The 27,168-nt window shown below is 46.6% G+C and overlaps 2 protein-coding genes across 4 annotated transcripts; one reads left to right on the forward strand and one right to left on the reverse strand.

Annotated features, from left to right (window-relative positions):
- Positions 1-1,232: 1,232 nt before the first annotated feature.
- SLITRK3 (SLIT and NTRK like family member 3) lies at positions 1,233-6,224 on the reverse strand. The gene is given in 2 exon segments (XM_030027561.1): positions 1,233-2,044; positions 2,046-6,224. Coding segments are annotated over 2 exon segments (2,901 nt in total). The 5' UTR covers positions 4,245-6,224; the 3' UTR covers positions 1,233-1,342.
- LOC115346925 (WAS/WASL-interacting protein family member 3-like) lies at positions 6,217-23,554 on the forward strand. Of its 3 annotated transcripts, none has more exons than XM_030027562.1 (3): positions 6,217-7,250; positions 10,449-10,791; positions 23,376-23,554. In XM_030027562.1, the coding sequence occupies exons 1-2, from the start codon at positions 6,631-6,633 to the stop codon at positions 10,783-10,785; spliced, it is 957 nt and encodes a 318-aa protein (XP_029883422.1). In that variant the 5' UTR covers positions 6,217-6,630; the 3' UTR covers positions 10,786-10,791; positions 23,376-23,554. The 3 variants fall into 3 exon arrangements, with proteins under 3 accessions (XP_029883422.1, XP_029883423.1, XP_040982592.1); XM_030027563.2 differs by lacking the exon at positions 23,376-23,554 and adding an exon at positions 17,071-19,141 and having other exon boundaries at positions 10,433-10,687; XM_041126658.1 differs by lacking the exon at positions 23,376-23,554 and adding an exon at positions 17,071-19,141 and having other exon boundaries at positions 6,900-7,250; positions 10,449-10,687.
- The last annotated feature ends 3,614 nt before the right edge of the window (positions 23,555-27,168 follow it).

The raw sequence follows: 27,168 nt of genomic DNA on the forward strand, positions 1-27,168 counted from the left end.
TACAGGGTTTTTCTCTGTTAACATCACAGTGCATTGAACTGTTATTAATAAAACAGCTTTCAAGGTTAAGGTGGGGGAAGGAAATCTCAGTAGGGGGAAGCTGAAGTTTCAGGTTCAAGCTTTGTATTCCTATATATATATATATGGGTATATATATATATATATGCATTTTTTTCAAAACGTTTTATTAGGAAAGCTATACCAGACGCATCACTGTACAATGATTAAACATTACCTTTACAATTTATATTCACTTGAAATTACAGAATAAATATATGCACATTGTTGTACCTGTGTGTGTGTGTGTGTGCGTGTGCGTGTGTATGAGAGAAAACATTAAAAATGCTTCCTACAAAGCTGTTAGTGATAGGTGCCCAGTAGCCTTTTTTTTTTTTTTTTTTTTTTTTTTCCTTTTCCTGTATATTTGCACGTTGCTTTTATTAGGAAAGTGCGGATGTCCTCCAAAAACCCCATGGCGTCATGATGAAGTGTCACTGAGCATCCCCTAGGTGTGTGCGCCACGTGGTTACATCCTTTGGGCTGCTCGGCTCCGGGTGGCTTCCCCCCCCCGGCCCACGGGCTTCTTTCCCCTTCCGCGGCCAGCGGGACCCCCGCTCCCGCGCTGCGCGGCGGCGGGCGCTGCGCGGAGGGGCCGGGCTGGCGGCGGGGGTGGCGGGTGAGGGTGAGGGTGAGTGTGCGTGCGAGGGAGGGAGAGAAACCGGAGTGAGACATTCGAGCAAGACCCTCCCCTCCCTTCCCTCTTGCAGTTTCCAGGCATGCAGCAAACTGCGCTCGTTTGCTTCTTTGCATTTTTTTTTTTTTTTTAAATAAATGTACAGAATCTGTGCCATGATGGGCAAGAAGAAAGCAAGCCACAAAATGCCATCTTCCCTCCCCCTCCCCTCCAAGGGAAAATATAAAGGAAGTTTACTGCAACGGAAAAGAAAAAAAAAAAAAAAAGAACAACAAACCAAACCAACCGACCAACCAACAACAACAACAACAAAACAATAAAGAAAACAAATGAAAAAGGAAAAAAAAAAAAAAGAAAAAGGAGTGAGAGACACACATAGGATTTACTCAATCAGGATCAATACAAAGATCCCCGATAATAATAATAATAATAATAATATACCTTAGACATGGCACAGTCAAAGTCTCAGTTTCAGTATAAAAAATAATGATTGATTAACATCTGCTGGCAAAAGTCTGCGAAGGCACTTCGTCGATTAATGATCTGAGAACGGCCCTTCCCCGCAGCGCGCACATCTGGCGGGGGAGAGCACACAGCTGTATCCTCTACTCGCATGCGGCGGTGCCGGGGCGGGCGGCGGGGCGGCGGTCAGAACCGGTACGTGGTCTTCTCCAGGACTTCGAGGTAATCCGGCTTGGTTTGGAGTTTGGCCCTTAACTCGAGGTATTCGCTTGTGGGGGTTTGGTGGTCTGAGAAGCCCTTGCCGGCCGCGAAGAGCAGGGTTTCTTTGAGCCTGGCGTCCTGCTGGAGGTCCGGGTATTGCATGCCAGGGGGGTGGACGTGCAGTTCCTTCAGCTTGGGCACCGTGCCGTACAGGCAGTCCACGAAGCCCACGGCGCAGGGCGGCGGGCGGTCGCGGTCCCGCGGGGGGCCTCCTCCCCCCGCCGCCGCCGCCGCCGCCGTTCCCCCGAGCCCCCCGCCGCCTCCGCCCGCCGCCAGCCCTCCGCCCGCGGGGTGCTGGGGATGGACGGCCACGATGGTGTTGAGCTGCGAGCTGGACACGGCCAGGCTCCACTCCTGCTCCTTCTCCAGCAAAGTGCGGTAGTTGGTGCCCGGCTCCTGCGCGACGCCGCGGTGACCGAAGCGCTCGCCGCCGCCCCGCAGCAGCTCCGCCGCCTCCCCGCCGCCGCCGCCGCCGCCGCCGCCGCCCGCCGCCGCCTCCTCCTCCTCCTCCTCCTCCTCCCGCGGCTTGTAGATGGGGTTGTTGCACATCTGGGTCACCGGGTGCGGGATGTAGTCGTAGACGTGGCCCGCCGGGGGCGCCTTCTCCGGGGAGCGCTCCCCCCCCCCCGCCGCCGCCGCCGCCTCCGCCGCCGCCGCCGCCGCCGCCTCCCTCCTCGAAGAGCCGCGGGCAGCGGAGCGGCAGGCCGCCCAGGTCGGCCGGTTCCCCCCGCGGAGCGCGGAAAGGCAGCTTTCGGCGGCGCCGGCGCAGGACGAAAGCGAAGAGGCCGGCGGCGAGCAAAACGGCGGAGAAAAAGAGGACGAGGAGGCTGAGGATGAGGACGGAGAGGGGGACGGCGGCGGGCGGCGGGAGCTCGTAGGCGGCGGCGCCGGTGGCGGCGGGAGGAGGAGGAGGAGGAGGAGGAGGAGGAGGCGGCGGGGCGGCGGCGGCGGGGGGAGAAGCGGCGGCGGCGGCGGCGGGGCGGAGGGCGGCGGGGCAGAGGGCGGCCAGCTCCAGGGAGCGGAGGTCGCGGCGGGCCAAGCGGTCGGGGCTGGCGCAGAGCACCTCGCCCACCACGCTGACGGAGCTGAGGGCCTCCAGCCACTGCTTCAGAGGCACCAGGTCGCAGGTGCAGTCCCAAGGGTTGAGCTTCAGGTCGATCTGGACGATGGCGTGGAGGTGCTCCAGCACCCCGGCCACCGGCAGAGCCAAGAAGTGGTTGTTGCGGAGGTTGAGGCGGGCCAGGGAGGTGCCGGCGAAGGCGTCGGTGGGCAGGGTGCGGAGCAAGTTGTCGTTGAGGAAGAGGAGCTTCAGGTTGGGCATGAGGCTGAAGGCCGCCGGCTGGATTTCCCTGATGAGGTTGTACTCGAAGTACAGGTAGTGCAGACTCTGCAGGCCCCGGAACATGCCCGGGGTGAGCCGCTCGATGTCGTTGCCGTTCAGGTAGAGGCTCTTGAGATTGGGCAGGTTGATGAAAGCCCCGTCCTGCACGTAGGAGATCCGGTTGTTGCCCAGGTGTAAGAGATCCAAGGAGGAAAAATTCCAGAAATCGGAGCGGTAGATTTTCTGGATCAAATTCCCGCTCAGGTACAGCTTCTTGGCGTTCAAGGGCCTGGGCAGGAGCTCGGAGATGTTGTGAAACCCTCGCTCCTTGCAGTTGACCGTCAGGCCCAGGTCGTTGATGTGCAAACTGCAAGAGCAGCCGGTGGGGCAGATGATGGGGATGGGGGGCCGGGTCTGGTAGGCGGCCACGGGCGGCTGGTTGGGCCCGGGGTACAGGCCGCGGGACGTCGGGGGAGGCCGGGGCGCCCTGGGCTGCTTGGTGGGCTTGGGCTGCTTGTTGGACGTTTTGTACTCAACAGAGGAAGCGGTGAAATGGAAGGAGGACAGCATGGAGGAAGGCTTCGTAGGCCACGCGTTCTCCTTGCTGGACGACAGCTGAGGGATGCCCAGGCTGGCTTCCACCTCCGAGTCGGACAGCATGGGGCAGAGCTTGCTTCTCTTGATCTCCCGCAGGTCCTTCCCGTGGAAGTGGAAGGGGGTCTCGCAGGTGATGTCCCCCACCAGGGCGGTGTAGGGGATGCGCTCCAGCCAGCTCTTCAGCTGCACGATCTCGCACGTGCAGTTCCACGGGTTCTCCTCCAGCTGGATCTCCATCAGGCTCCTGCCAATGTGGTCCAACATCCCGCGGTACGAAAGGACTTTGAGCCGGTTCCCGCGCAAGTCCAAGTGGGTTAAGGACACGGACTTAAATAAGTTGGTGGGAAGCATGGGGATAAGATTGTCATTTAGGATAAGGACCCTCAATTTACTCAGGTTTCGAAACGCCCCGCTTTCAATCCGTTTAATGACATTGTAATCTGCCTGCAGATATTCCAGACTTTCCAAACCCAGGAAAGTGTCGTTTCTGAAAATGTCCAATTTGTTTTCGTGCAAATACAACCTCTTCAGAACTCGGAGCCCGTTAAAAGCCCCCGTCTGAATGTCCTGCAGGGCATTGTTCCCAAGGTTAATAGACACAGCATTGTTCAAGTGAAGAAAACTGTTGGTGTACAATTTCCTCATGGAATTCCTCTGCAGGTAAAGTTTAAAAGGTCTCGACCACGACTCTGTTATCTGACTAATATTTATAAATCCCTTGTTGTCGCAATGTATATGGAAAAGGCTCTCCTTCACTTCACAGTAACATGGATCAAAGCAGGGCTCATCGAGTTCCTCCGAGTCCTCTATCAAGGGAATTGGTGTAGTCCATGCTAGAGCAATTGTGCTTAGAAGAATTATCCACAACATCCTCCCTTTATGAAGCGTCTCTGCCGTGGAAGGTTTCATCGTTTGTTGGTGTTTACAAAACTGCAACGGGAAGAAAAATGCAGATTTCAGTATTTCTGTCCCGCCCCGCTCCTTTTACTAAACCCCTACCTGCTAGACTCGGGTTAGGCTCCTGGAAAGTTCAGCAATTGTTGGCCAGACGTCCACAGCCAACTCTAGGGGGGTCGGGTGGGCGAGCCTTGCCCCGATTTACACTTAAGAGATGGTAGAAGGTTTAATCACGCGATATCAGCCGCCCTTCTCCCCCCCCTTTGGTAAATGCCACCTATAAAGAGGACGGCACATGCAGCCCCACACAGCAACACGAGCACACAGCTCTGAACGTGTTGCGTCTTTGCGTGTTTTCCACCGTAGGACCGGTGTTCGGAACTACACGGCTTTCACACTCGCTTGCAATTTTAGTCTTTGTAGCCATCATAGCCCGCATTGGCTACAGGGGGAAGTACCAGTGGGTCGATTTCTCCAGTGTCGCACTACATCTTTCATACATGCAAACTCCCAAAGTTATTGAATCTCGGTCCTTGAATCTCTCTCCCTCCCGGCTCAATATATGCCATACGTAAGTTCGAAGGAATGTGCAAGGTTTGCTGATGTCCCTGGCAGAACGGTTCCCTTCAGAAATCCCCACAGCATCTTTAAAACGGTAAACGGTTAACAACCCTGAGGTAAAAGAAAAATCTTCCCCTTTCAAATGCGCCGATGAATTAATGCAACTGGTATATTATCAGATAAATACATACCACATATTAGTCATTTTAGCTGATTAAAGCATTTAGAGATGATTAATCTTTCTAAAGCACATGCCCATGCGATCAGCAGATCTAAAGGGAAGTGACAGCTGAAGAGGCACCTAGGATGGAAACGCTCAGCCTGCCTCGGATTAGGGTATTTTGCGCCCCCAGGACCAAGCAGGAGACCCGGTTAAAAAGCTGAAAGTGGAAGAAAAAATACCTTGACACTTACCAGCCGATAAATTATCTATCCTACTATATACGTCTCCGAATGAAGACACCATTCTTCTCCAATCAGGTGAAAATAACACTGTACTAATGAGATGCAGCTCCTTCAACATATGGTTTCACCCTTCCTTTCACCAGAGATTTTAAATGTACGGGCACAGAGAAATGCTAAGGATGGTAATAATAACGGCGGTGATGCAGCCTTCCTTGAATCACTGAAATGCCCATTAGAATTATTCGGAGCGATCGTTGCTTTTAGTCTGAATCTTTCAATAGAAAAGGTCCTTTTTGCCTTCCTCGTGTAAGAACTAGAAAATTTTGCCCCCCATCCGCAAACTTAAGAGCAGAAAGATGCATTTAGGGGAGAGAAATGCCAGAGGAACAGAAATCCTGAGGATCAACTTGCAAATGAAACCCTCCCCTGTGGGAAAGAGGAGATGGTTGAAAGCATGAAAAGAGAAATACCCTCTGCAATTAAAACCAGCATCTAATTGGGAAGAAGGGAGAGAGATGAGAGCTACATTGCAGTATCAGTCTCTCTGTCTCCTTTACAAAATATTAGCCACTTAAGTTCTTTCTCTTCTGCAAGGGCTGTAATAAAAAATAAAAAAATAAATAAAGAGGATTATTATATCTTCTTTTTGGAAGAGGGGGTGTCTTTGACCCTAGGCGGAAACAAAAGGGATCCAGAAAGGTTGTACTTACCGATTTCCAGGAGAGATTTTAGCACATCGTTACCAAGAAAAAAAGAGGGGAAGGGGGAAAAAAAGGCTCGAGTTTAAAGATTGCTGGTTTCTCTCTGTCTCTCCCTCTCTGTGTCTCTCTCTCTCCCTCTCTCTCTACTCCTGCTGAAGCTGAGGCAAAAGGAAAAAAAAAAAAAAAGGCAAAAAAAAAAAAAAAAAAAAAAAAAAAAAAAGCAAGCCTGAGACGTGCTGGGAATGCAATGAGCCCCTCAATGATCTTCTTTAGGATGCAGAGCTGCTGTTTGGCACACTCAATGGAGGAGGGAGGAGAGGGGCTGCTGCAGGCTCCAGCACCGCCGCCGCCTTCTCCGGGCACCGGCAGCGCGGAGCGGGAGGGCTGGGGCGCGGCGGAGGATCTCGGGCTTCTCTCCTTCTCCGTGCGTGTGTGTGTGCGTGTCCGTGTGTGCGTGTCCGTGTCCGTGTGTGTGTGTGCGTGTGTGTGCGGTGGTGTTGTTGCCCTGGATCAGGCTTTTCCACGTCATGAAAATGAGCTTCAAGAAGGGGAACAAATGAAGGGGGCGCGCTTGGCACCGGGTCGGGGGCGCGCATTTGGGAAGCCCTGACTATACATTTTTTTTTTTTTTTCCCCTCCCCTGCCTTTTTTAATTTTTTTTTTTTTTTTTTTTTTAAAGAGGGAAGGAGGGGGCTGGTTGGCGGAGAGGAAGGGAAGTGGGAAACGAGCGGATGGGGGAGGAAAAAACCCAAGAAGAAGCAGAGAGGAAAAAGCCGCCGGGATGGGTCACAATTTGCACCCCCCCCCCTCCCTTTCTAAACAAAAACCCCAAAAAGACAAAAAAAAAAAAAAAAAAGCCCAACTCTAGAGGAAATCAAAGATGCTCTGACCGCAAGCTCCAGCCGAGCTGCCGGGGCTGCGGCGGGGAGCAGCCCGGTGGGCCCCGGAGAGGGACACCGCTGTCCCGGCCCGGCCACCCCGGCTCCCCCCCGCCGCGCACCCCTGCGCTGCCAGCGCCTCTTCCTCCTCCTCCTCCTCCTCCTCCTCCTCCCCGTCCTCCTCTCCCTCGGTTTCTCCTTCTTCCCTCCTGTCCCGGTGCCGTCGCCGCGGCTCCAGCCTCTCCGCCTTTTCCAGGATCCAGCTGCCTCCCTCCCGCCAGGGAGGCAAAGCCAAAAAAAAAAAAAAAAAAAAAAAACCAAAAAAAAACCTCGGGGGAAAACACCCGGCACCTTTCGCATCCTTCCAACCCCGGCGCGGCCGCTACCGCGGAATGTGCGCGGAGGCGGAGGACCGCGCCCGCGGAGGGCAGCGCCGCCGGCCGGTATCTGCCCGCCCCGGGAGCCGCAGGCAGGTAACGGGGGCTCCGGGGGGGGGGGAATCCGCGGAGGGAGGCTTGCGCGGGTTCGCCCGTGGCTGAAAGTTGGCGAGCGAGATGCGCCGAGGCTGGGGGGGGGGGGGGGGTGTCGGGGAAGGAGGTGACCCCCGCCATGCCTTTTGCATCCCCCCCCCCCTTCGTGTCCGCACCCATCCGCGGGCGCGCATCCAACGCGTATCTCCAGGCACGGCGGGGCCGAAAGGCTGCGCGCCCCGCGGGAACCCCCGCGTAATTCCCCGGGGGTAGCCCCCACCGCCCGCCCCCGCTCCCGGTTTTCGCCTTAAACCCAAACTCCCCTTCCCACACGCCCGGGGTAAGTCGGCCGGGAGGAGACTTAACTGGAACCGCGGCTCGGTAGGAAAAAGTTGACGGGCAAAGCTGCAGGTGCGGGAAGGGAGAGCCCGGGGGGTCCGCGGTCTCTTGCCCCCCCGACGGCGCTCTCCGCGGGCAGGGGCGCTGCCTCCGCGCCCGCGGACGTGCACCATCTTTCCCAGCCTGAGAAGCTCTTCTTCAGCGGTGCAATATGGACGCACCGCTCCCTCCTTAATTAAATTGCTGCATCATTCATTTTTTCTGACGCGGGAGGAAGATGGGGTACCAGCAGGCAACATGCACCTGGCACCCCCCTTTAAAAAAAGAGAGGGGGGGGGGAAGGCGGAGAAAAAGGGCGAAAGGGGAAATCACGACAGTTTGTTCTGGTAACAAGCTCGCCCGGCGGCTTTAGCAGCAACTCGGAGAAATGACCTAGGCACACTCCTCCCCCCCGCCCTTGCACCCTGCTGTGGTTTTTTTGGGGGGGTGAGGTGCCCCCCACCCCGACGCTGGGCCGGGTGGCAGCGGCCGGTGCTGCGCTCCGTGCGGGCAGGGCTTGATGCTGATGTGCCGGGCGGGGATTGAGGGAGGGGAGAGGGGGGGGGGGCTGCAGCCATCCTGCCCTGACCTTGCATTGCCGCTTCCCCCGGCCGGCAACTTTCCGAAATGCCACCGAATAAGGCTCGTCATCCTTTTCAGGGCTTCTGCCTTCAAGTTTCGCAGATGGGCTGGAGAAGAGAAGGAAAGGGGCGGGGGGGGGGGGGGGGGGGATGGCCCTTGAATGCAAATCAGCCGGCGCTGCAGGGCTCCTCGGGGATGGCAGCGTCCCCGCCGGGTCCCCCTGCTCGCAGGCAGGGCTGGCTGCATGTCCCAAGGACATCCCGCCGGCTCCCGGCCCGGCCCTGGGCCGGCTGTGCTGCCCGCACTCCCCTCGCCTCCTGCTCGGCTGTCACCCGGGGCAGCCCCCGCGGGATGCCCTCGGAAGAAGGGCAGGGGAGCGGAGGGGGTGGATATCGGCCCTCACCTCCCGCTGGCATCCTTTCTGCGTCCCACAGGTTCGCAGAGGGATGAGGAGGAGATCTGAGCTCGCCCTGGGTTCAGAGACCTGGGTCCCCTTGTCGTCCCCGTCCCCCCCCCAACGCCGGGAGACAGAAATCGCCGTGGGCCATTCCCCCACATCTCCCTCCAGCCCAAGCAGCTCCCAGCCTTGCTGTCTCTGCTCGTTTCGTCGACACAACCTGCTGAGAACGAGACCAGCGTGAGTGTGATTGGCAGGAGCTCTGGCTAAGGGTACGGAGGACTGATGTAACCAAGATTAGGACACCGCTCGGTTATTAATAATAATTATTAGTATTGGAAAGCGAGCTATTTCCTTGCAAAAGCCTGTCCTGGAGCTGGGGAGTCGGTGAAGATGCGTGTCGTCTGGGTGGGAGGCTGGCAGGTGCCCTCCTGGCTGCCTTTTTCCAGCCTCAGTTGTAATTACTGATACGCACCTTTTCCCCCCGGACAGCCTTGTGAAAATAAGGGAGAGAGAAGCCACGGATAACTTTTGTGACAAATTAGAAAAGGACACTTGAACAATTATTGTACCTTTCCGAAAGTATCATTACAGCATTACGTTTCCACTGGAGGCGACCATTCCCCCCACTGCAGTCATTGCAACGCAGTCATTTAATGCTTCATTCAGTCTGCAGTGCAAACCAGCCCCTTCGCTTTCTAATAGAAGTGGCAACGGTTGAGAGAAAGAGGGAGTTTTCTACCAAAGCTCGCCCTGCCTGTCCAGAAAGAAATATTCTGATCTTTAATAGTCTCTTCCGTCTCGAGCAATCTATGGTAAGGGCAAAAGCAATAAATAGCGCAAGGGCAAGGGAAACTCTCTTGTAATTATTATAGATGGGAGCTGCTTCCTGGCTCTCTATATTTTGTTAAAGCTAGAGAGTAGTTCAGAGGTTCTGGATCCGAGCGTTGAAAGATTTTAGAGACAGCCAGCGCCTGGGCTCCAGCTGCTTTTCTGCCTAAAAGCCCCGGCAAAGCCGGCTCCTGCCGTGCGCTCGCACCCAGCTCGCTGCACGCCGGCGGCAAGGCAAGGGCATCGCCTCGAGCTGCCATTTATCGGGGCAGGTGAACATGTGGGAACCCAAGTGTGGGAGGGGGAGCAGAGAGGCACGAGCGAGACTGCGATGCTGATTAATCCGTGACGCAAAGCCCACATGCACTCGTTTGGGAGAGCTGCCAGCCGGGTGCTCCGGGGAGAGATGCTCGTGTGCTCCCGTCGGGGTGCAGGGCAAGGCCCGCGGCTCGGAGGCGGCTTCCCGCGGGGCACCCGGCCTTTGGGGGCCTCGTCGATGTAACATGGAAACCCTCGGATTAGGAGGAAAAGGCCGGAACGCTGGGCTGTGGAAAATACAGTGCTGTAGCTCTCCAGCACGCAGAGAGCGGTCCTGGGCAGAAACATTCATAGCTGCAAAGGCTGCAAGAGGCCGGCGCCTGATAACGCCATCGGTCTGCCTGGGCTGGGTTCAAAGTTGAGCCTCGCGGAGCAAGGGCTTAAAATTCCTTCACTGGTCTGGTGACCCCTCTTGTGTCCCCAAGAGATTTCCATTTGTCTGGTGTGCTCAGATAAATATATCTAAAATTGAGATTTCCGCCCGCCCCTTCCTTTTCTTTTTTTAAAAGAACATTTCAAATATTCCTGGTTTTGTATATTACAAATTGTTCAAACTGAGAAATTTTAGTGATTTAGTGTAGTTGATAGAGGAAAATCAGAATAGAGAACCTTCTCTGCATAGCAGTTAGTGAAGCAGTTTATGAAGCTTAACTTTTCTTTTTCCCTCTCTGTTACTTAGTTCATTTACCAAACAGACAGAGAAACAAAATTACCAGGTGGAATTTACCTACAGTCCTTCTTTGGAGGAGAATATTTCTGTTAAGATCTATGTCACATTGTGCCAGCACTGTTTCAGGGACCACGACCTCCCTTGCTATTACATCAACGGTTCAGACTCATTTCAAGGGGACCCGAACTCGATGCAGAGGGCTGTCCTGTCCCCCTCGAGTCAATGCGAAGGTTTCATTGCCAGCTGGAGGATCACATTTGGACGGTGAGAACTCGGGCCAAGGTTCAGTCCTTCTTTCGACTTCCAGGGTTGCTGCAGGAGGCCCTCAGGTACCTTCAGCCTGTTACTGGTTGCTCAGCTGAAGGCTGGTATCCTTTCCTGCATACAGTCCTGGTATTTGACACACCATGTATAAGTACAGGCACAGATTATTGGAACTGCATAAGCATTGGTGAATACACGTGAAATGGAGGAAATGTAAGAATTTGAAACCGGGCTTCTCCAGCTGGAATCCTTTGGGCTGGAGAGCTTCTTATGTCAAACTGATGCCCCTGGCCACAATTTTTACTGTTAGTCACCTCATTATCAGTTATAATTTATCCTATGGAATACCTGTTGATTCTTCCCGGGGCAGTTATGTTGACTATAACTGACGCATGATTTTTAGATGAAGTTAAGAAATAACAATGCACCAAATTATATTATCGTGGACTGGTTCTAATGTAAAGGTCCTCAGCTACTTTAAACTGAAAAGGACACTGAAGCTGTACAGAAACCCGAGCCGTGCCCTCAGTAACAAGCTATATGTAATTGGTTTTTACTCATGGGATTTTTTCAGTAGAGAAGTTTTGCCCAGTATTTGATGATATGTGTAAATATTAAAAAGAAAGGAGGAAAGAACTAATGGATAGTATTAAAATAGAACAGCAAATACCAGCAAATCATAAGTGCAGTATTTTTAATGGATTGTTATTAAAAATAAAAGAGAAAAGTAGGCAAAATAAAAGGGAGTTTTTAATGGACAAAACTGACAGTTCAGTTATCCTCACCGATTCCTGACATTTCAAGATCAGTTTTTTACCTAATGATTCAACAGCCTTAAATATTTCCTTCCAGTAAATCAGGCACAGCTATAGCTTTTTTCCCACCTCAGGCACGTAAGCCTGCATTTTTTTCTAAATGTGCTGGTATTTATTATAGCCAGTGTCAAAAAACTTCGCACTCCACTTATATACGAGCTTCTCTTTGGCCTTTATTAGAATGATATACAGCCATGGTTAGGCATGCACAACTTCCTTTGACAGCAGCCAGAATTTCATGCGTGGATCAAAGGTAGAATAATTCCCTTAGGGTGATCTCTTCCCATCCGAACTACAGAGTTATGAGCTCTGCTCCAGTGCAGAGAGGGGCTTCTTCAGCTCTTCCCATACTTCACATAGGCAATTCTGCAGCCATACAGCCACATCCTCCTTCATGACAACGTACTGCATCTTTTTAAAGCTGTTTTTTTTCAGTTCAGAGACTTATTTCTACCTGGGAGCAGAAGTACAGGTTTTGATGTCCTAAATGAGGCTGAACATGGACCATGCAAAGGAAGAACATGGACTTGGAACTGTGTTTTCTAAATCTCTGCATCCATCGCCCAAAGCCCCCAGGGGCAGCACACAGACCTCCAGATGATAACTGCTTCGTTGCTCCCATAAGAAAAAGCTTAGATAATGCAAAACCAGTGTTTGAATTCTCTTAGCTGAAACACTTGTTGCAGAATGATGGTTATGGTTTATTTTCACACGTACGCACTCTGGGTGTAAACATTTTCTTTTGCAATTTCTAGTTTGCTTCGCTTGGTTTTCTTTTCACGTTGTGGGCTAATCTTACATACATCCTGGTTCCTTTATTTTGCCTGGGCACACGAAAACGGAGATTACCCTACAGCACACACTGTAAGCAAAAGCATGGATTTTCAGGGCATCTGGATTTAGAGTTGCCAGAATTAGAAACATGAGCCCGACGAGATCATGCTAGGGCAATTCCCCAGTACTGGGCCATAAAGCCAATCAATTTAAAATGTAATAGAAGGCACTATTGCTGCACTGAATTCTGTGTGAAGGAAGGCACTTACTGCTCATTTGGAAAGAAAAGCTCATATTCTAAATTGCTTTTTAGATCAGTCTTGATCCTACTTTTAGTGATGTCAACGGTGACACTTCCGTCCAGTCCAGTGGTGCCAAAATTTTCCGTTTACTGTTAGCTACTTCTCCTCTTCCCCCTCTCCTCCCTTTCCTAAGCTCCCTGTCAGCACCACTCCGTGCAGTTCCTCTCTGAGGACAGTTAAGACGTAGAGATAGACCTTATCATTCAGCTCAGAGGCAGCAAGATGGATAGTCATTTTAATCTCTTAGAAAAAGTAGTTCAATAGTCATGGAAGAGATGGTGAGAATGATGTCTTCTCTGCTCTTGCAAGTCTTGCCCTCCTTTCTTTTCGCTCCTGATGACACAAGTCTTACAGTAGCCCCTAGTTATGAATAAGAGGTGATCTTTCATCCTAAATGGGCTCAGCTATGAAGTTCAAAATGAGCTGACTCACTCCGATTTCAGTTACCTGTAATGGAAGTTGTGGACTAATGTATGTCTGTAAAAATGGCCAAAGAGAATTTGGTCTTAAACTCATGGATCTTTCCTAGCATGTAATACTGTAATACTTGGGTTTCTAGTGCATGATGCATTAACACATTAGCATGCACTTAAGATATTATTTTTATTATGCTAAAATTATTAAATGGCGAGAAACAGAATCAGCTAAAGTACCTGAGCGTGTCTTCCTCAGCCTTCGGCTCCAAACTGACCTCTGGAGGAGTGTTGTTCTCCGGCTTTCCCACCAGCCGGGGAAGGAGGCAGCTGGCCTTCTGACTTAGGCAATGGAAATCGGCATTAAAAATTGAGTCGTGTGGCTATCCCTTCCATGCAGTAGAGCCCCATTTCCTTGTCTAGTGTCATTTTGCACAAGAGGGAAAAGCTGAGGAAAATAGCTGCTTTTCATTTTTCAACCACCGAGATAGGTCTTTTTGCTATTTTACATAATACTGAATTTCTTTTCCAGGGAACAGTGGGAACCACCATTTTTGATCACTACATCCAGATAGTCATTATATGTAGATGTATGAGGATCAGAGGTCTAGAAAGTAAGACCTGTGAGGAAAGAGTAAATTAGGACTGGTCTAAACGGAAGAGTAGGAGGAACATGGTCGTACTTTTGAATTATACAAAAATATGCTGAAAAATACAGGGAATACTTTGCTGTCTACAAATAGCATCACAGAGAGAACAAGAAGTTGGCCTTAATTTGTAGCTAGACAGATTTATGCCAAATATTAGGAAGATATTTCTGATGGTGAGGATGGTAAAGACTGGCTAAGGAGGTTGCAGAGCCTCTGGCATAAGAGGCCTGTAAAAAGGCAGGTGAGGTTCTGTGTCAGGAATGTCAGAGGGCAATTCCTGTGGCCCAGAGATGGATTAGGTGATCCCCTGAGCATCCTCCAAGCCCTACATTTCTGTGATTGTTCGTGTTGAGGGTCAACTGTTTGTGATCCTATACTACACCCTTTAAAATATACATCTCCTCATTAAATACAGTAGGAAAATTTAATAAAAACCAGTTTTGGAACCAGATTCCAATAGAAACAATGACATAAAAGAACGAACGTGAAAGAACTGAAGGTTTCTAGCTCAACAGTATATGCATGGCTAAGTCATATTCTAAGCATATCCAAGCTCTGAACTCTTGCAATTGCCTAAAATCATAATCCTGAAAGTATATATATGTGTATACAAACACACACACATGCACGCAAACCTACACTGTTGGATGATTTTACGTATCTTTAATTTTTCAAGGTTCTTGTGTTTAGGGTTTTTATTTTCTATTCATTTTCTTTCTTTCTGTACCATTCATCTACCTCCAGTTGGTTAGCTAGCTAGAAATACCAGCTTCACAGGTAGTCACCTTCCAGAAACTGGAATTTTAGGAAAAATCTCACTATAAGGATATTTACAAAAAGCTCTGAGCATTGGGATTCCTGAATATAGATGAAAATCTTAGTGTAAAAAGGAGAGTACCATGTTGTAATGTAAAATCCATAACAATACTCAGCATTTGCTAACCAGTTTTATAGTCCTAAATGTTACAAGTTTCCAAGAGTGCAAGGAAGGCTCCCTTTTAGCTGTTGATTTAACTAGGCTTAAAATCCAATGAATAAATTGTACATAGTTCATCAGCTTGTGGGGTGCACAGTGCCTACACACCAAATAATAAGCTACACAACCCACTGTGAACAGTTTATGGCCATAAGACTGCAGGAACACCACTGTGGAACTGTCAAAATAAAACATGTAATGGACTCATAAATGAAATGAACGGATATTGGTTTAAAATCAAGCCCATAAATACGTGTCACACCTGTCCTCTGGGTGGTCAGCAGCAATCAAGCTGTTATATTCTGAACGTATTTTCAAGCTGATGCTGTCTGATTTGTCCTTCCTTCCTTGCTGAGTGATATCAAGGAATAAAGTGAAAGACCTAAGAGATACAGTGCCATTGCAAAGGCTGCAGCCAAGGTGACGTTAATATATCAAGCTAAATATACAACAGACCCATGAAAATTCGAGGCTAATTATGTTTTATGGTGTTAACCCTTTTAGAAAAAAAAAATCAATGAAAGTATGTTTACAGCAACTGTTTTCACCACCCAGCAAGCTTTTGCACTTTCCCACAGAGGTTATTGTGAATGTGGAAATAGTCTAACATAAGGATTAATAATAATAATAATAATTTACACCGTGGGAGTGCCAAGGATTCCCTCCATGCAAGGTACTGTACAAAGAACGATACACATAAAAGTTTCTGACCAGTGACCAATGTACGTGAATCTACTTGTGAATATTCCTTTTCATACTTACAGCTCTGTCTCAGTGCATAATAAATCCAGCTAAACTCTTAGTATAGTTCTCCCAAAGGTTGCTAATTTTAACAGGTGTTTTTCATTATTTTTCTAAATAAGACATAAAGGAAGATCCAACATTTGATGTCTCTCTACAAAAGGTCCAAAATAATCCTCTAACTGGTTTCAGGGGTGTATCCCATCCTGCTAAACCAGGCACTTCTTTCAGCAGCTGCTTAGGAGAGCCCACCGGCTTATGGATTTTTCGTGCCTTTTAGTGCAAAATCTTTTTTTTGTTTGTTTTCTTGCTTATTTAGTTTTTAAAGATAGTAATACTAAGTTGTTAAATTGCACTGTTTAAAATGTCATTTTATATTTTTGCCATTTAAGTCATGTGGGGAGAATCTATTCCTGCTGAAGCCATTTGGGGCCAGCCTTACATAAATGCCATTGAAGAGTCCCTCAAACTTTAACGGTTTTCCAACTTAAATACACAAGCCAGACAAGGCCCTTTGTAACTCCCTGCCAGAGCGGTTTTACTGCCGAACTGCATCACTGCCACACGCCTGTTACTCCTGACCTGTAGTGCACGCGGGTCCTACCAGGGCCAACACTGGACACAGGCAATTGCCCAACACACACAGGTAGCAAAACGGCTCCATTCCCGTCTCTCCTTGCTCTGCGGCATCTTGAAAAATCTGATTTTTGCTGCTGATGTAAGCTATCTAAGCAAGCGGAGAGCGCAGGGACAGGGGAGAGATGCCCTGGGTGTATCTCATCAGCCCATAGCAGCGGGAGCCACCGCAAGTGGCAGAGCCACACGTCTCCCTTTGGGCTTCAGACCTCCCATCCCTTTCCACCGCTTCTCCCCGCAATCATGGGCCTCTCACTTTTGCTCCTTGTGTTGACAGGTGTTGCTAAAAATTACCCTGTAGATGTTAAAGTCTTCAGGTTGTCAAAGGGACATCATCAATATTGTCCAGGTAGAGACTGATTTTTTTTTTTTTTTTTTTAAATATATGACTAAAACATACTGTACTGTTAAACTGGATTAAAACATGAAAGCAGCAGAGTGGCAGAACTGACAAAAAAACCTATGAAAAGACATGCATTGTCTGATTTTCTGGTGTGCAATGCAGATGAAAACGGCAACATTTTTTTCAAACCATTTGCATATCTGTAAATGACTGCAAGGCAGGGTAGAAGGAGGCCAGCTGGATTCAATTAAAGAGAAAGGTAAAAGGCTTTTGCTTCTGATTTTCATTTTACAGTGTAGAGCAGGGCCACATTTTGAATTTCTTTACAGACTTTTTAAAAATTATTAAAGATCTCAGCAACACATCCCAAGTGTAGAAGTGCATGCTAAACAGAATTATATAAAAAAATATATCTATTTTTACAGTAATAATTAAAGTTTTGTCTCATGCAGTTTTCCGAATGATCCACATAAAGCACATTTTAGAGCAAGCTGCTTAGAGAGATTTCAGGGAACACTAATCCACATGACTTTCACTGACAACCTAAACACAGCATCACGTGAAAGCCTTAACATGGCAAACCCCCCCGAAGCCCATCTGCAACGGCGGCACGGTCCTGAGCCGCAAAGCTCTCAGACGGGTGATACCCCAGCGCAGGATGCTTTATTTATTGAGGTTAGATGCGGGGTTTTGGCTATGCCAGAATTATTTCTATTATTTCTATTATTTCCAGGAGAAGAAATTGGGGCACCAGGTTAGCGGCAGAGCTGCCTCCCAGCCCAGGATGAGACAGGGGGCAAGTAGGTATCTTCAAAGCAAACCTCTTTCTCTCCATGATTTTCACCTACCATAGCATCATAGCATCATCATTATCATCACAAATAACAAAAACAACAACAACAACAATAATAATAACAACAGTAACAACCTTTCACTAGTTCTTCCTAAGTCTTGATCATTATTATATGCATCTTTCCAAACTATTTTTTTGCCCTTTGCTTTGCATTTGAAGTTGCAGCAACTCCCAGTTGAGCTGAGGCAATGCCACAGCATAATTTCTGCCATACATGCACATACGCAGCAAGGCAAGGGTGATACAGGACACAAACCTACAGGAGTAGGTGGACAATAAATAATTGTTACTTCTTTATAGCCACTCGTACCTTACAGAGGTCTCCAATTTGTCCTCACTCTGAATTATTGGCCTTTGCTGATGAACATAATCCTATGAGTAGTTATTCACAGACATAGTTCTTTTATACTAGGTGCAACATGAAGGTTAGTTAGACATAGGTCTGATTGCCTTCCTGCTCCCGTCACTTGAGGCATGCCCTTATTTCTCCACGCAGAGCCAAGGCTTAGACGAGCCTTTAGCACGGTAGCGGATTTCCCAGGTACACAGGTGACTGCTAAATGGCCCTAAAGTTAGAGCGAGAGAAAGGGAGAGCCAAGTAAGTAGAGCAGCAAATTCTCCAGGTTAAGATGACAGACGGGTTAAGATGACAGACATTGTTCCCCCTCCTACTTAGCTATATTTATTTTTTCACTGGATTTTCTCCTCTTCTGGGTCTCACTGTACCCTGCAATGTCACGGAAATGTGTTAGGAAAGCTCTGCTACCCAGGGAAGGGCATAGTCTTAAAACTTGTGCACAGGGAGGAAACCAGATAGGAATATCTGGAGCTTACAGACAGCTGAATACTAACTTATATGAATTTGAAGGAGGGTTGGAAAGAGACTCTCGACTGTCTGACAGTTGTATGTCACGCCGGGGATAAAGACTACTTCCACTTCAAGTTTGTAGCACAGGTATTCCCGGCAACAAAAGCAACATCTCCCGACACATTGGGGGTAGTAATGGTTTCGAGTTGCTCACATGCTCCCAGTGAAGTCTATTGGTGGTTATTTCAGTCCAACACAACTTCATAACCTCATCTTACATTATCACATTTTGTAGAAACACCAAGACACCACATTGCAACAAATTTGCCTTGCAACTGACAGTGTCAAAATGATCGGTACCTAGGAAGGGAGGCGTTAGATGTGTGTATTTCCATCCTGTCTTCAGCAGATTATAGCACGTTTTAAAGTTACTGCGATACTTACAGGATTAGAAAAGAGAAAGGAACATTTCCAGCCCCCCCCAGCCCCTCTTGTGTAACCCTGAGGACCGAACTAGAGCACTGGCCACTTCTTGTTTAAGGCTTGTTTCAGTCTAAGGCTCCTGGAAGTCCATGTGCTAAAATACACGTTTGTTCTTACTTTCTTCCATGAAGGTAACCTCGCTCTGACAGAAAGCAGTCCCTCAAAGAATCTTTGGCTAATTTTAGAAACGCAGGGCTAACTTGCCCCATTTATTGCGGGTGTAAGGAGAGAAAGAGCCTTTCTGCACTAAGCCCTTTTTTCTCTGTTTGTACCAGTGCGAGTGAGGAAAGAGCCTGACTTTAACAGAACAGATAAAAATAAAACCGGCGATGGACAAAGCCAATTATGTTCCCCATTGCCTAGGGATGGGCAACCTAATTTGCAGCTGACAGTGATTTGATGGACCGAACCATCCTTTTTCTGATCCAGCATTTGGAGTAATTTTTATTGTAAACCAATCATTACAATGTAGGACTCTCAGTACCATCAGTGTCACCATGACAAATTCCCACATCAGTGTTAGTGTTGCTGCTAGGGTTTTTCCTCCCATCCTTCACTGCCTGACATGTTCTGGGAGGTGCTGGACGTGGCACACCATGGCCCTGTCCTCAGCGCGAGCCCTGGGCAGAACAGCTAATGGGTCGTGTGAGAGGGACGGTGCCAAACGCAATGGTACCAACACTGGGGGACATGTTTCTAATCTCTTTGCTGTAATTTTGGCAGGGATGCTAAATTTAGTCCTCTCGCTCAGAATATACATACAGCACATTAAGCTGGGAGTTTAGCAGTGCACATTTTCTCCTCTATCTTCATCTGAAATCGTCTCTGATTTTGCTTCTTTATGTGGTTTATAGGTCATAAAATGGTTTCCCCCACCCCCCCCAGGACATTGTACTAGTTCATTTCTGACATCTGTACAACCTAGTAAGTCCTAAGCCTTAGTGTAGTATCCTGATGTTCCCCGAATGGGCATATAGGCATGGCTTCTGCCCAGGCGTTGTTGGACAGAACATCACTTCATTAGAACCAGCTGGAATTTATTTTCACCAAAACTCTAGCAATTTCTGTTTTAAGAAGCCAAATGCCTGATTTTTCAAAGTTGTTGGAATTTACTTGTCTGCACTGGAAAAACCTCCCTCTGGATCATGTAAGCTGTGGGTCGCAGAGATAAGGGGGCATTTGGAGAAGGTGACCCGAGAGGATACATGGAGGGTGAAGATCTGTTGCTCTTGCAGACGACGTGCCCTACATTCCCCTTCCCAGGTCCACGAGAGCACAGTGTAGACCCAGGAGGCTCCACCTACGCTTGTTTCCCCCTATTTCTGCTTAGCTGTGAAATCTGCAATTTCTTTCTTTCCACTACAGTATCCAGTAAAGACTGATTAACAAATGATAGACAGACACCTACTATTGCTAACGGGAGGAATAAAAGCCTATAATTTTCACAAGACATAACCAAGACTTTGCTCTAATACTGGATAGTTTTATCAATACCTCTACTCCTGCCAAAGTCCTGCTTTAAAATAGCATTATTAAGGCTGTAATGTCAAGCACAGAAATGGTGAGACAGGCCAGTGTTGAGGTAACTGGTGCACCTTTACTTCTGCTCCTTCCATGCATCCTCTTCAGCTGCACAGTTACACGTACATAAAAGTAACTGCGTACTGAAGAGCTATGAGGAGCAAACTACGTATTTTCTGCTCGTATGCATTGTGCTATTTAAATTGACCAAATATTTGTATTGACCAAACATATACATTGGTTTTATCAGGTCAAAAACCACAAAGTGAAGACGGAGAAATATATTTGATCATTTCAGTAGAAATACAAGGTGGCTAGCAGGATATTTCAGTAGCAAATCTAAGCATGAGTTAAGTGCAGTTGGCTTAAAACAAATACATTTTTTTGTGCTTACTTATATAAGCTCTTCTTCTTCCTTGTATATGGCTTGATTTCAGCATCCCGTTTTAGAATATACAGATTTGGTTCAGCAGCTTTCCCCAACTGGGTGAACGGCGTGTCCCCACAGGCAGCCTTCTGGAGGCAGCAAGGCGGAGGGACGCCCAGCCGTGGAGGGGACCCCGTGCCTGGCGTTCCAGGAGGAAGGATCCTGCAACCTTGTGTCCTACCCTTGCAGTGCATCAGCAGGGATGCACGTGCGGCTCTCGACTTTAGTTTTGGGGTGGGATTTGGTAGTGTAGCTGCTGGAAAGGTATAGGATCTGCATCGTGCGGTGAGAAGAGCTCGTGGTTCGGTTGGCAGGAACCTTCTGCGCAGGGTTGGGGTGGGTGGCTGTGTGGTCCCATGTGCAGGGGAGAGAGGTTGGGACATGCGGGAGACACAGCTGTGATGGGGCCGCGGCAGCCACCGGCATTTCTGGGATCTCTGCATGGATCTGGGGTGAGAACTGTGCCCTCGTCGCTCCAGTGCCGATGGAAAGTGCTAAGAACAGTCCTCGTAGACCTGTTTCATGAGCAATCCTGTGAAAGGAAACAGATTGCCTCAGGCGAGACATTTAGAGGGTCTTATACTTCTCTTTATGCTTTTAAAGTGCATGTTCTTGCTCTCAGTGAAATATTGCCTTTCCAGAATGGCCTTGGACGAGGAGACGCTGTGTGTTGCACACACCTGCCGTTGAGCTGTAAGCACTTGTTTAGGTCATCCTCATAGAGAGAAATCCATATACATGGGAAGGTCACCGTGCATCCAGATATTGCTGCATATCATCTTTATTTTCCACAATTCCTTTCTGGGTCAGGTTAAAGATTCCCTATACTCACGTTTGCACTTCCTAAGGTTGGATGATGTCTTTTTTCTATTGGTGTTGCCTACACAGATGTGTCTGCAGTGCTCATGGAGAACCTTGGCACCATGCAGAGCTGGAAATCCAGCATCCCACCTGCACAGGTGCACAGCCGGAATCACTCGTGTGTGGGGGGAAGTCCGGCTGCAACTCGGTTGGGTTTGGGGTTACAGTGGTATTACAGCGGCAATCCCAGTGAATGGGGAACAGGAGGTGGGATTTGGGTTCATGAACTCGCTGCCACACAGTTAAATTCCAGAGGTGGTTAAATAAATCCATGCTACGTCCACAGAACAAGCACTGGATGACTGCAGCGTTTTATTTGGGGAGTGCCATGCTGTAGGAATGAGGTCAGTTTTGTCCAAGTTTGTCGGCTTGAGGCCAAACATCTTCTTTTAAAATGTCAGGGGACGCGGTCCATCCTTGGGGGCTGATTCTGCTCTGTTCTCTCTTCCCTTCTTGCATCGGTCATTGTGTTGGGGCTTGCTTTGGTCTGAATTTCAACTGAAATTCACACGGAAGCTCTTGGAGCTGTGTCAAATTCATGCCAAGTTTATTGAAATTTCATTGAGGAAAAAAGGGGTAAAAGGGTCTCATAAGATAAAAATATTTTTTTTTTTTTTTAATATTTAAATTTTGAAACAACTTTCAGTTTGAGTTTCTAACATTTTGGGGTTGTATTATATATGTTATGGTGACATTAAAAATGGAAGAAAACTTAATGAAAACATTTGAAGCCATGGAAAATGGCTTTCCCACCTTTTCGCATATTTGCTGTGGAGAAATGTTGAAAATCTATTGCAGTTTGGAATGGAACTGAATTTAAAATCTTTTATGAAACAGTATTTTCATTCTCATATAGTTGTTTACATAAGTTAAGTACATTTTTATTGAATGTAGATTCTGGTCAAGATTTGCTAAAATTTAGGTTTCTAAATTCCTGTTCAAACCCACAGGGTTTAGAGTTACCAAGCAGTCACCTTTCTCAGTGATTTCAATAGGTCTGTCCCTCCCATCTATTCAAAATAAGCTTTAAGACTATTCACCTTGCAGCACTCTATGTTTAGACACTTATTTTTAAGATTTTGATTTTATTTTTTAATGTAATCCTTCTTTCTGCAAATCAGAAGGAGCTTTGCTAGAAGAATAATTTCTGTTTCTTCGCCCCCTCCATTTTTACATGTTAATTACTTATACATAGTTCTTATACTTTTGCAAGTTCTCTGAGTCATAGATCATGGCACAATGACCACTGCCATGCTCAGCCTTCCCACCCTGCAGGGGCCACAGAGCAGGACAAACTAATTTTTCAATTAAATTGTATTTTCAATTACATTTTCAGTTCAAACCCTGATTTCTGTTTCAGTAAGACACACAGTTAAAACAACTGGCAGAAGTCTACTGGCAGTGAAGAAGTTCCTCCAAATAGTCACCCGCCCTAGTTCAGTCCTCTGCTATACAATAAACTGATATGTTGATTTTTATGTACAAGAACTAGTAACTAATTTCACAAGGCTATTTCTTTAGAATAATCCTCAAGCAGTTTGATCTCATTTTAATTGGTGCAAAAATTGGTCGATACTTTTTATTGCACAATCAGTTTTCCTCAAAGCCTGTCTTCTGTATAGATTTTAATACATCTATATACCTTAAAACAGTTTTCTGAAAGGGAAAAAAACATTATAACTCATTTTGGGGACTATAAAAGGAGTAATTTTCTTGAAACTGGTCCTTAATATAGCTAATAGCTCTTGGCTTCACCTCAAGATAGTTAACAAGCCCATCATTAACTGTGGCTAATGAAAAATTAATTAAACTTTTTTAAATCTAATACTGGATGACAAATCATTATGAATCATGCCCTTGGTTATGCATGTCAGTAAAGTGAATAAATGAGTTTGAAACTTCATATATATGTATAAAACAGAACTGTAAGCAAATATAGGATGAATTGTGCTGGTTGTCAATGGTTATTTTTTCAGTAGCTTTTAAAATTTCTTCTTCACATTTCCAGAATTCTCACTAATGTATGACCCTGGATATAATTTTTTTTAAGATTTAATAGGATACCTTAACTTTTCATATGATCAGAGAATCCACGCATCTGCAATAGGATTATCCACACCCACCTGGAAGGTAATGAGCAAAACTGTGAAGACTTAAAAGGAGGAGGGCAGAATTATTACAAAGTCTAACATGACAAAATTCAACAAAACTATTCAACTGGATTTTAAACTCCTATCAGATGTCAATAAAACCAGGAAACTACATTTTTTTTCTGTTTTGAATACGCCTCAGATAACTCAATAAAGAAATAGAAGGAAGAAGAATAAATTTTGCCTGAAAAACAGTTCAAAAGGAGCCACGTGTCTTACAGGTGCAGGAATAATGGGAGAAAATGCAAACTGCTCGAAGAGCCTTTCACCAAACAGGTTAGAAACCATTTGGTAAATCCTACGGATATTTCAAAGATACTAGGATCAGTTCACAAACGCCAAAATACTTCCCATATATGACTAATATTATTTGTAGCTTCTAGAGCGATGTAGTGTCAGGGTTGCTACAACCGTAACCATTCTTATTGCTAGCTAAATATTTCCTGGGTTGACTTAGAGCACCCCAAGCAAGCTGTGCGAGGTGCAGACACCAAGCGTTCTCCAAGCATTTGCAGGGTGGATGGGGAGCAGGACAGACACGGAAAGGACGGTGAAGAGCGGCAGGCAGGTCAGGCAGGAGCCAGAAGCTGCCGCTGGAAGTGACCTACCGCTTGGGAGCCCGGGCCCCATCCATCAGCTCGCACAGCTTCTCTTTGGAGGTCTGGTATAGCTGCACACATGAAACCTTTTTTTACTGATGAGAAGAGAGCATTTCCTTTAAAGCAACTCCTGTTCTGTGCGTGATGTGTTCCCCATCCTTTATTCAGGTGCTCTTTCAATACTGCCCAGGCTATAGCTGCTCCTCCTTCGGGGCCAGAGGACTTGACCTCTATTTCTGCTTTCTCCTTTGTTTTCTTTATCTTCCCCTCCCATAAGACTGCAATGTGCTCACTACATGTTCCTTTCAAGGCCGAGCATCAGCTCTGCTTCCACTCCCTGACTCACCTTGTGATACCTCAGTCTGCACCCCTTATATCCCTCTATTTATATATATACATATCTGATAAAGATGTAGCTCAGTATCAGATCTGCGTCCTGTGGGATTGCCTACTTTGTACGTTACATTTGTCCCACTGGCTGGGGTGCAGTTGCACTTTAAGATAAAAGCCATTCTCAGTGAACTTCTTAAAGACCTAAAAGTTACTTATGTACATAAGTAACTACTGTAATCAAATGCAAACATATTTTGTGCCTATCCCTATTACTTGAAAAAGCCCAAATTGATTTATTTTCAAATTCAGGAATCAGTTTGCCAAGTGTAAGAATATGTAATACAGCAATTATGGGCATTCCCCAAAAGCTGTATTTATGTATTTATGAAAAAAGCTCCCATGGGTAACACTTCATATAAAATATTGCACTTGGAAATGCTTTTATTTTTATAAGTTCTTTTCAGTTTTCTATTTTGAAAGCTGATGTAATATGTTTCATATCACGTAATATTTCTTTGAAAGTTCACATTCTGTAGCCAGCATCGCTGCAGCTTGCAATGCAAGACATTTAGGCAGTGAACAGACTTTCTTGGTGACATGCACAGCTTCTTAAGAAAAGCTATTCTGCAAATGAGATCACAGCATCACATCTATTTTTTTCCTGAAAAACACATTTAAACCAAGTTTTTTTGATTAGCTGTAATTCAGACATACCCTAAAATGTAATTAATTTTGATCACACCATTTCTGCGATTCAAATGATGGATAACAAATAGGTTATGCATATGCCTAATATAACAGCATTATATCAAACACTCAGTTTATTGCATTACAGATGATATCAAGTAATGGTAGTCATTCACATGAATAGTTCTCAAGTCTGATTGAATTTGATTCCTTATTAGAGAGAGTTCCACAGTGCAGAATATTGTACCAGTAATATAATACAGAAATTGCTTCTAGCATGTGAAATGTGCAATTATAATAAGCAAATATTTAACTCATACTGTGCTCTTGGGATCACAATGTCAATAAGAGACTTAAAAAAATTAATTGTTTCATCAGCCAGAAGCGTCTGAGAAGGGTCCATAGCCAAGGTGGTCTGCCAGGGATCCTCAGCCTCCAGAGCTGGGCTTATGAGGAAGGTGATGATTATACTTACAATAAATGAAGGCTGGGATCTGTTTTATGATCAAAATATTGAACATAAAATTAATAAGCATCCAGTTATGACAGTAATAAATGGCAACAACATTCAGTTGATGGGAATGTCAGCAGAAAATATGAATGTAATGCATGTGCCTGGAGTTGCCTGCTTGCACGCGCGCGCGCGCACACACACATGTGCGCACACACTCACACCCGGACACTGGCTTCCTTGCCACGGTCGATCCCTTGCAGGCTGGTGTGACTTTCACCAAGGAGTGCTCAGGGCCTCTCACCTCCGGAGCTTTACTTTCGGGGTATAAAAAACAGGGCTGTCACTGCACTTTACCAGCCACAGAAGGTATAACTGTTGTCTGGCTGTTGCTCTGAGAAGAAAAAAAGATTTCTTTGTGACTTCCCCCTTAATATTCCTTCAAGGGCTTGGGACAATCTAGACCTGAGGAAGCCCCCGATACAAAATTAAAATAAGAATCGAATTTCTCTTCCTTCAGAGCCTCCTGCCTTTCACACAGAGTTGGAACCGCTCTTTGCTTTCTTACTGACTGGTGCTGTGACATCCCATTATTCATGAGCATTTTCAGCAGGAGACAGATGTATGAACTCTCATTTTCTATGGAAGATTTCTTATGGAGCCAGCATTACCAAGCAATGATTAGATAAGATGACACCATGGGAAATTCAAGATGGAAAAAAAGCCAGAATGGGTATGCTGCAGAGCTGAAACGCTATCAGTCCTTATTGAACAGGCCTTCATCTAGGACATTCAGAAGAATTCTTTTAAACGCACCAGCTCCCTAATGAAGCTTAATAATTTTGATTTGACAATACCTAGCAGCAGAAACTGCATGGATGCTTAATAATAGTGTAATCATTTTCTGTCAGCCGTTTGGTTTGCAGCAGAATATGTATGCTTGCATTATTCCATCTAAGATAGAGATATTTATATTTATTGAAATTCTATACTTTTGTATTATGTATCTCTACATTTATAATTTTATTTTTTTTTAAGGCACGGTGGCACAGATTTAGATTGACTAACACCATGGGAAATTTAGGATGAACCAGAGCCAATGTGCCAGTTAAAAGTAGAGCTGAGAATTCATCTGCTTCAATTCCAGTGCTCTTTTATGGAAATCAGCTATCTAATCAGGAATCATTTATTGTCACTTTGTAAGAGTTTGTGTGTCAGGATGAATTGAGTCATTAATTGCAAATACACCAGTGACATCTTGGAATATGTATATGATATATACGTATGCATGTGAAAAATGTCAAAAGAATGGGAGTACAGACAATGTGAGACACTGCAACAATGAAGAAATATTGAATATGAAAAGTAAGAACAGAGGACTTTAAAAGTAAAAGGTGACTTTAAAGAAAAGGCAACTATCATATACAGAAAAGGGGAAAGCATAGATAAGAATTAAATGCTAGATATTCCTATGTTTTTAAACACATTAGTTACAGAAAACCTCCATAAGTTTACGTTCCAATGCATTATATGAAATGTGCAGATTTTATGGGCTTTCCACTCTTAACTCCTGGTATGTGACATAAGCTCCAACTACAGCAGGCAGTGGTGGAATGGCAGGAGAAGGACTATTGGGAAGAGATGCTTCAGAAGGGTTT

The sequence above is a fragment of the Aquila chrysaetos genome, chromosome 10, assembly GCF_900496995.4.
Source record: "Aquila chrysaetos chrysaetos chromosome 10, bAquChr1.4, whole genome shotgun sequence".
NCBI lineage: Eukaryota > Metazoa > Chordata > Aves > Accipitriformes > Accipitridae > Aquila > Aquila chrysaetos.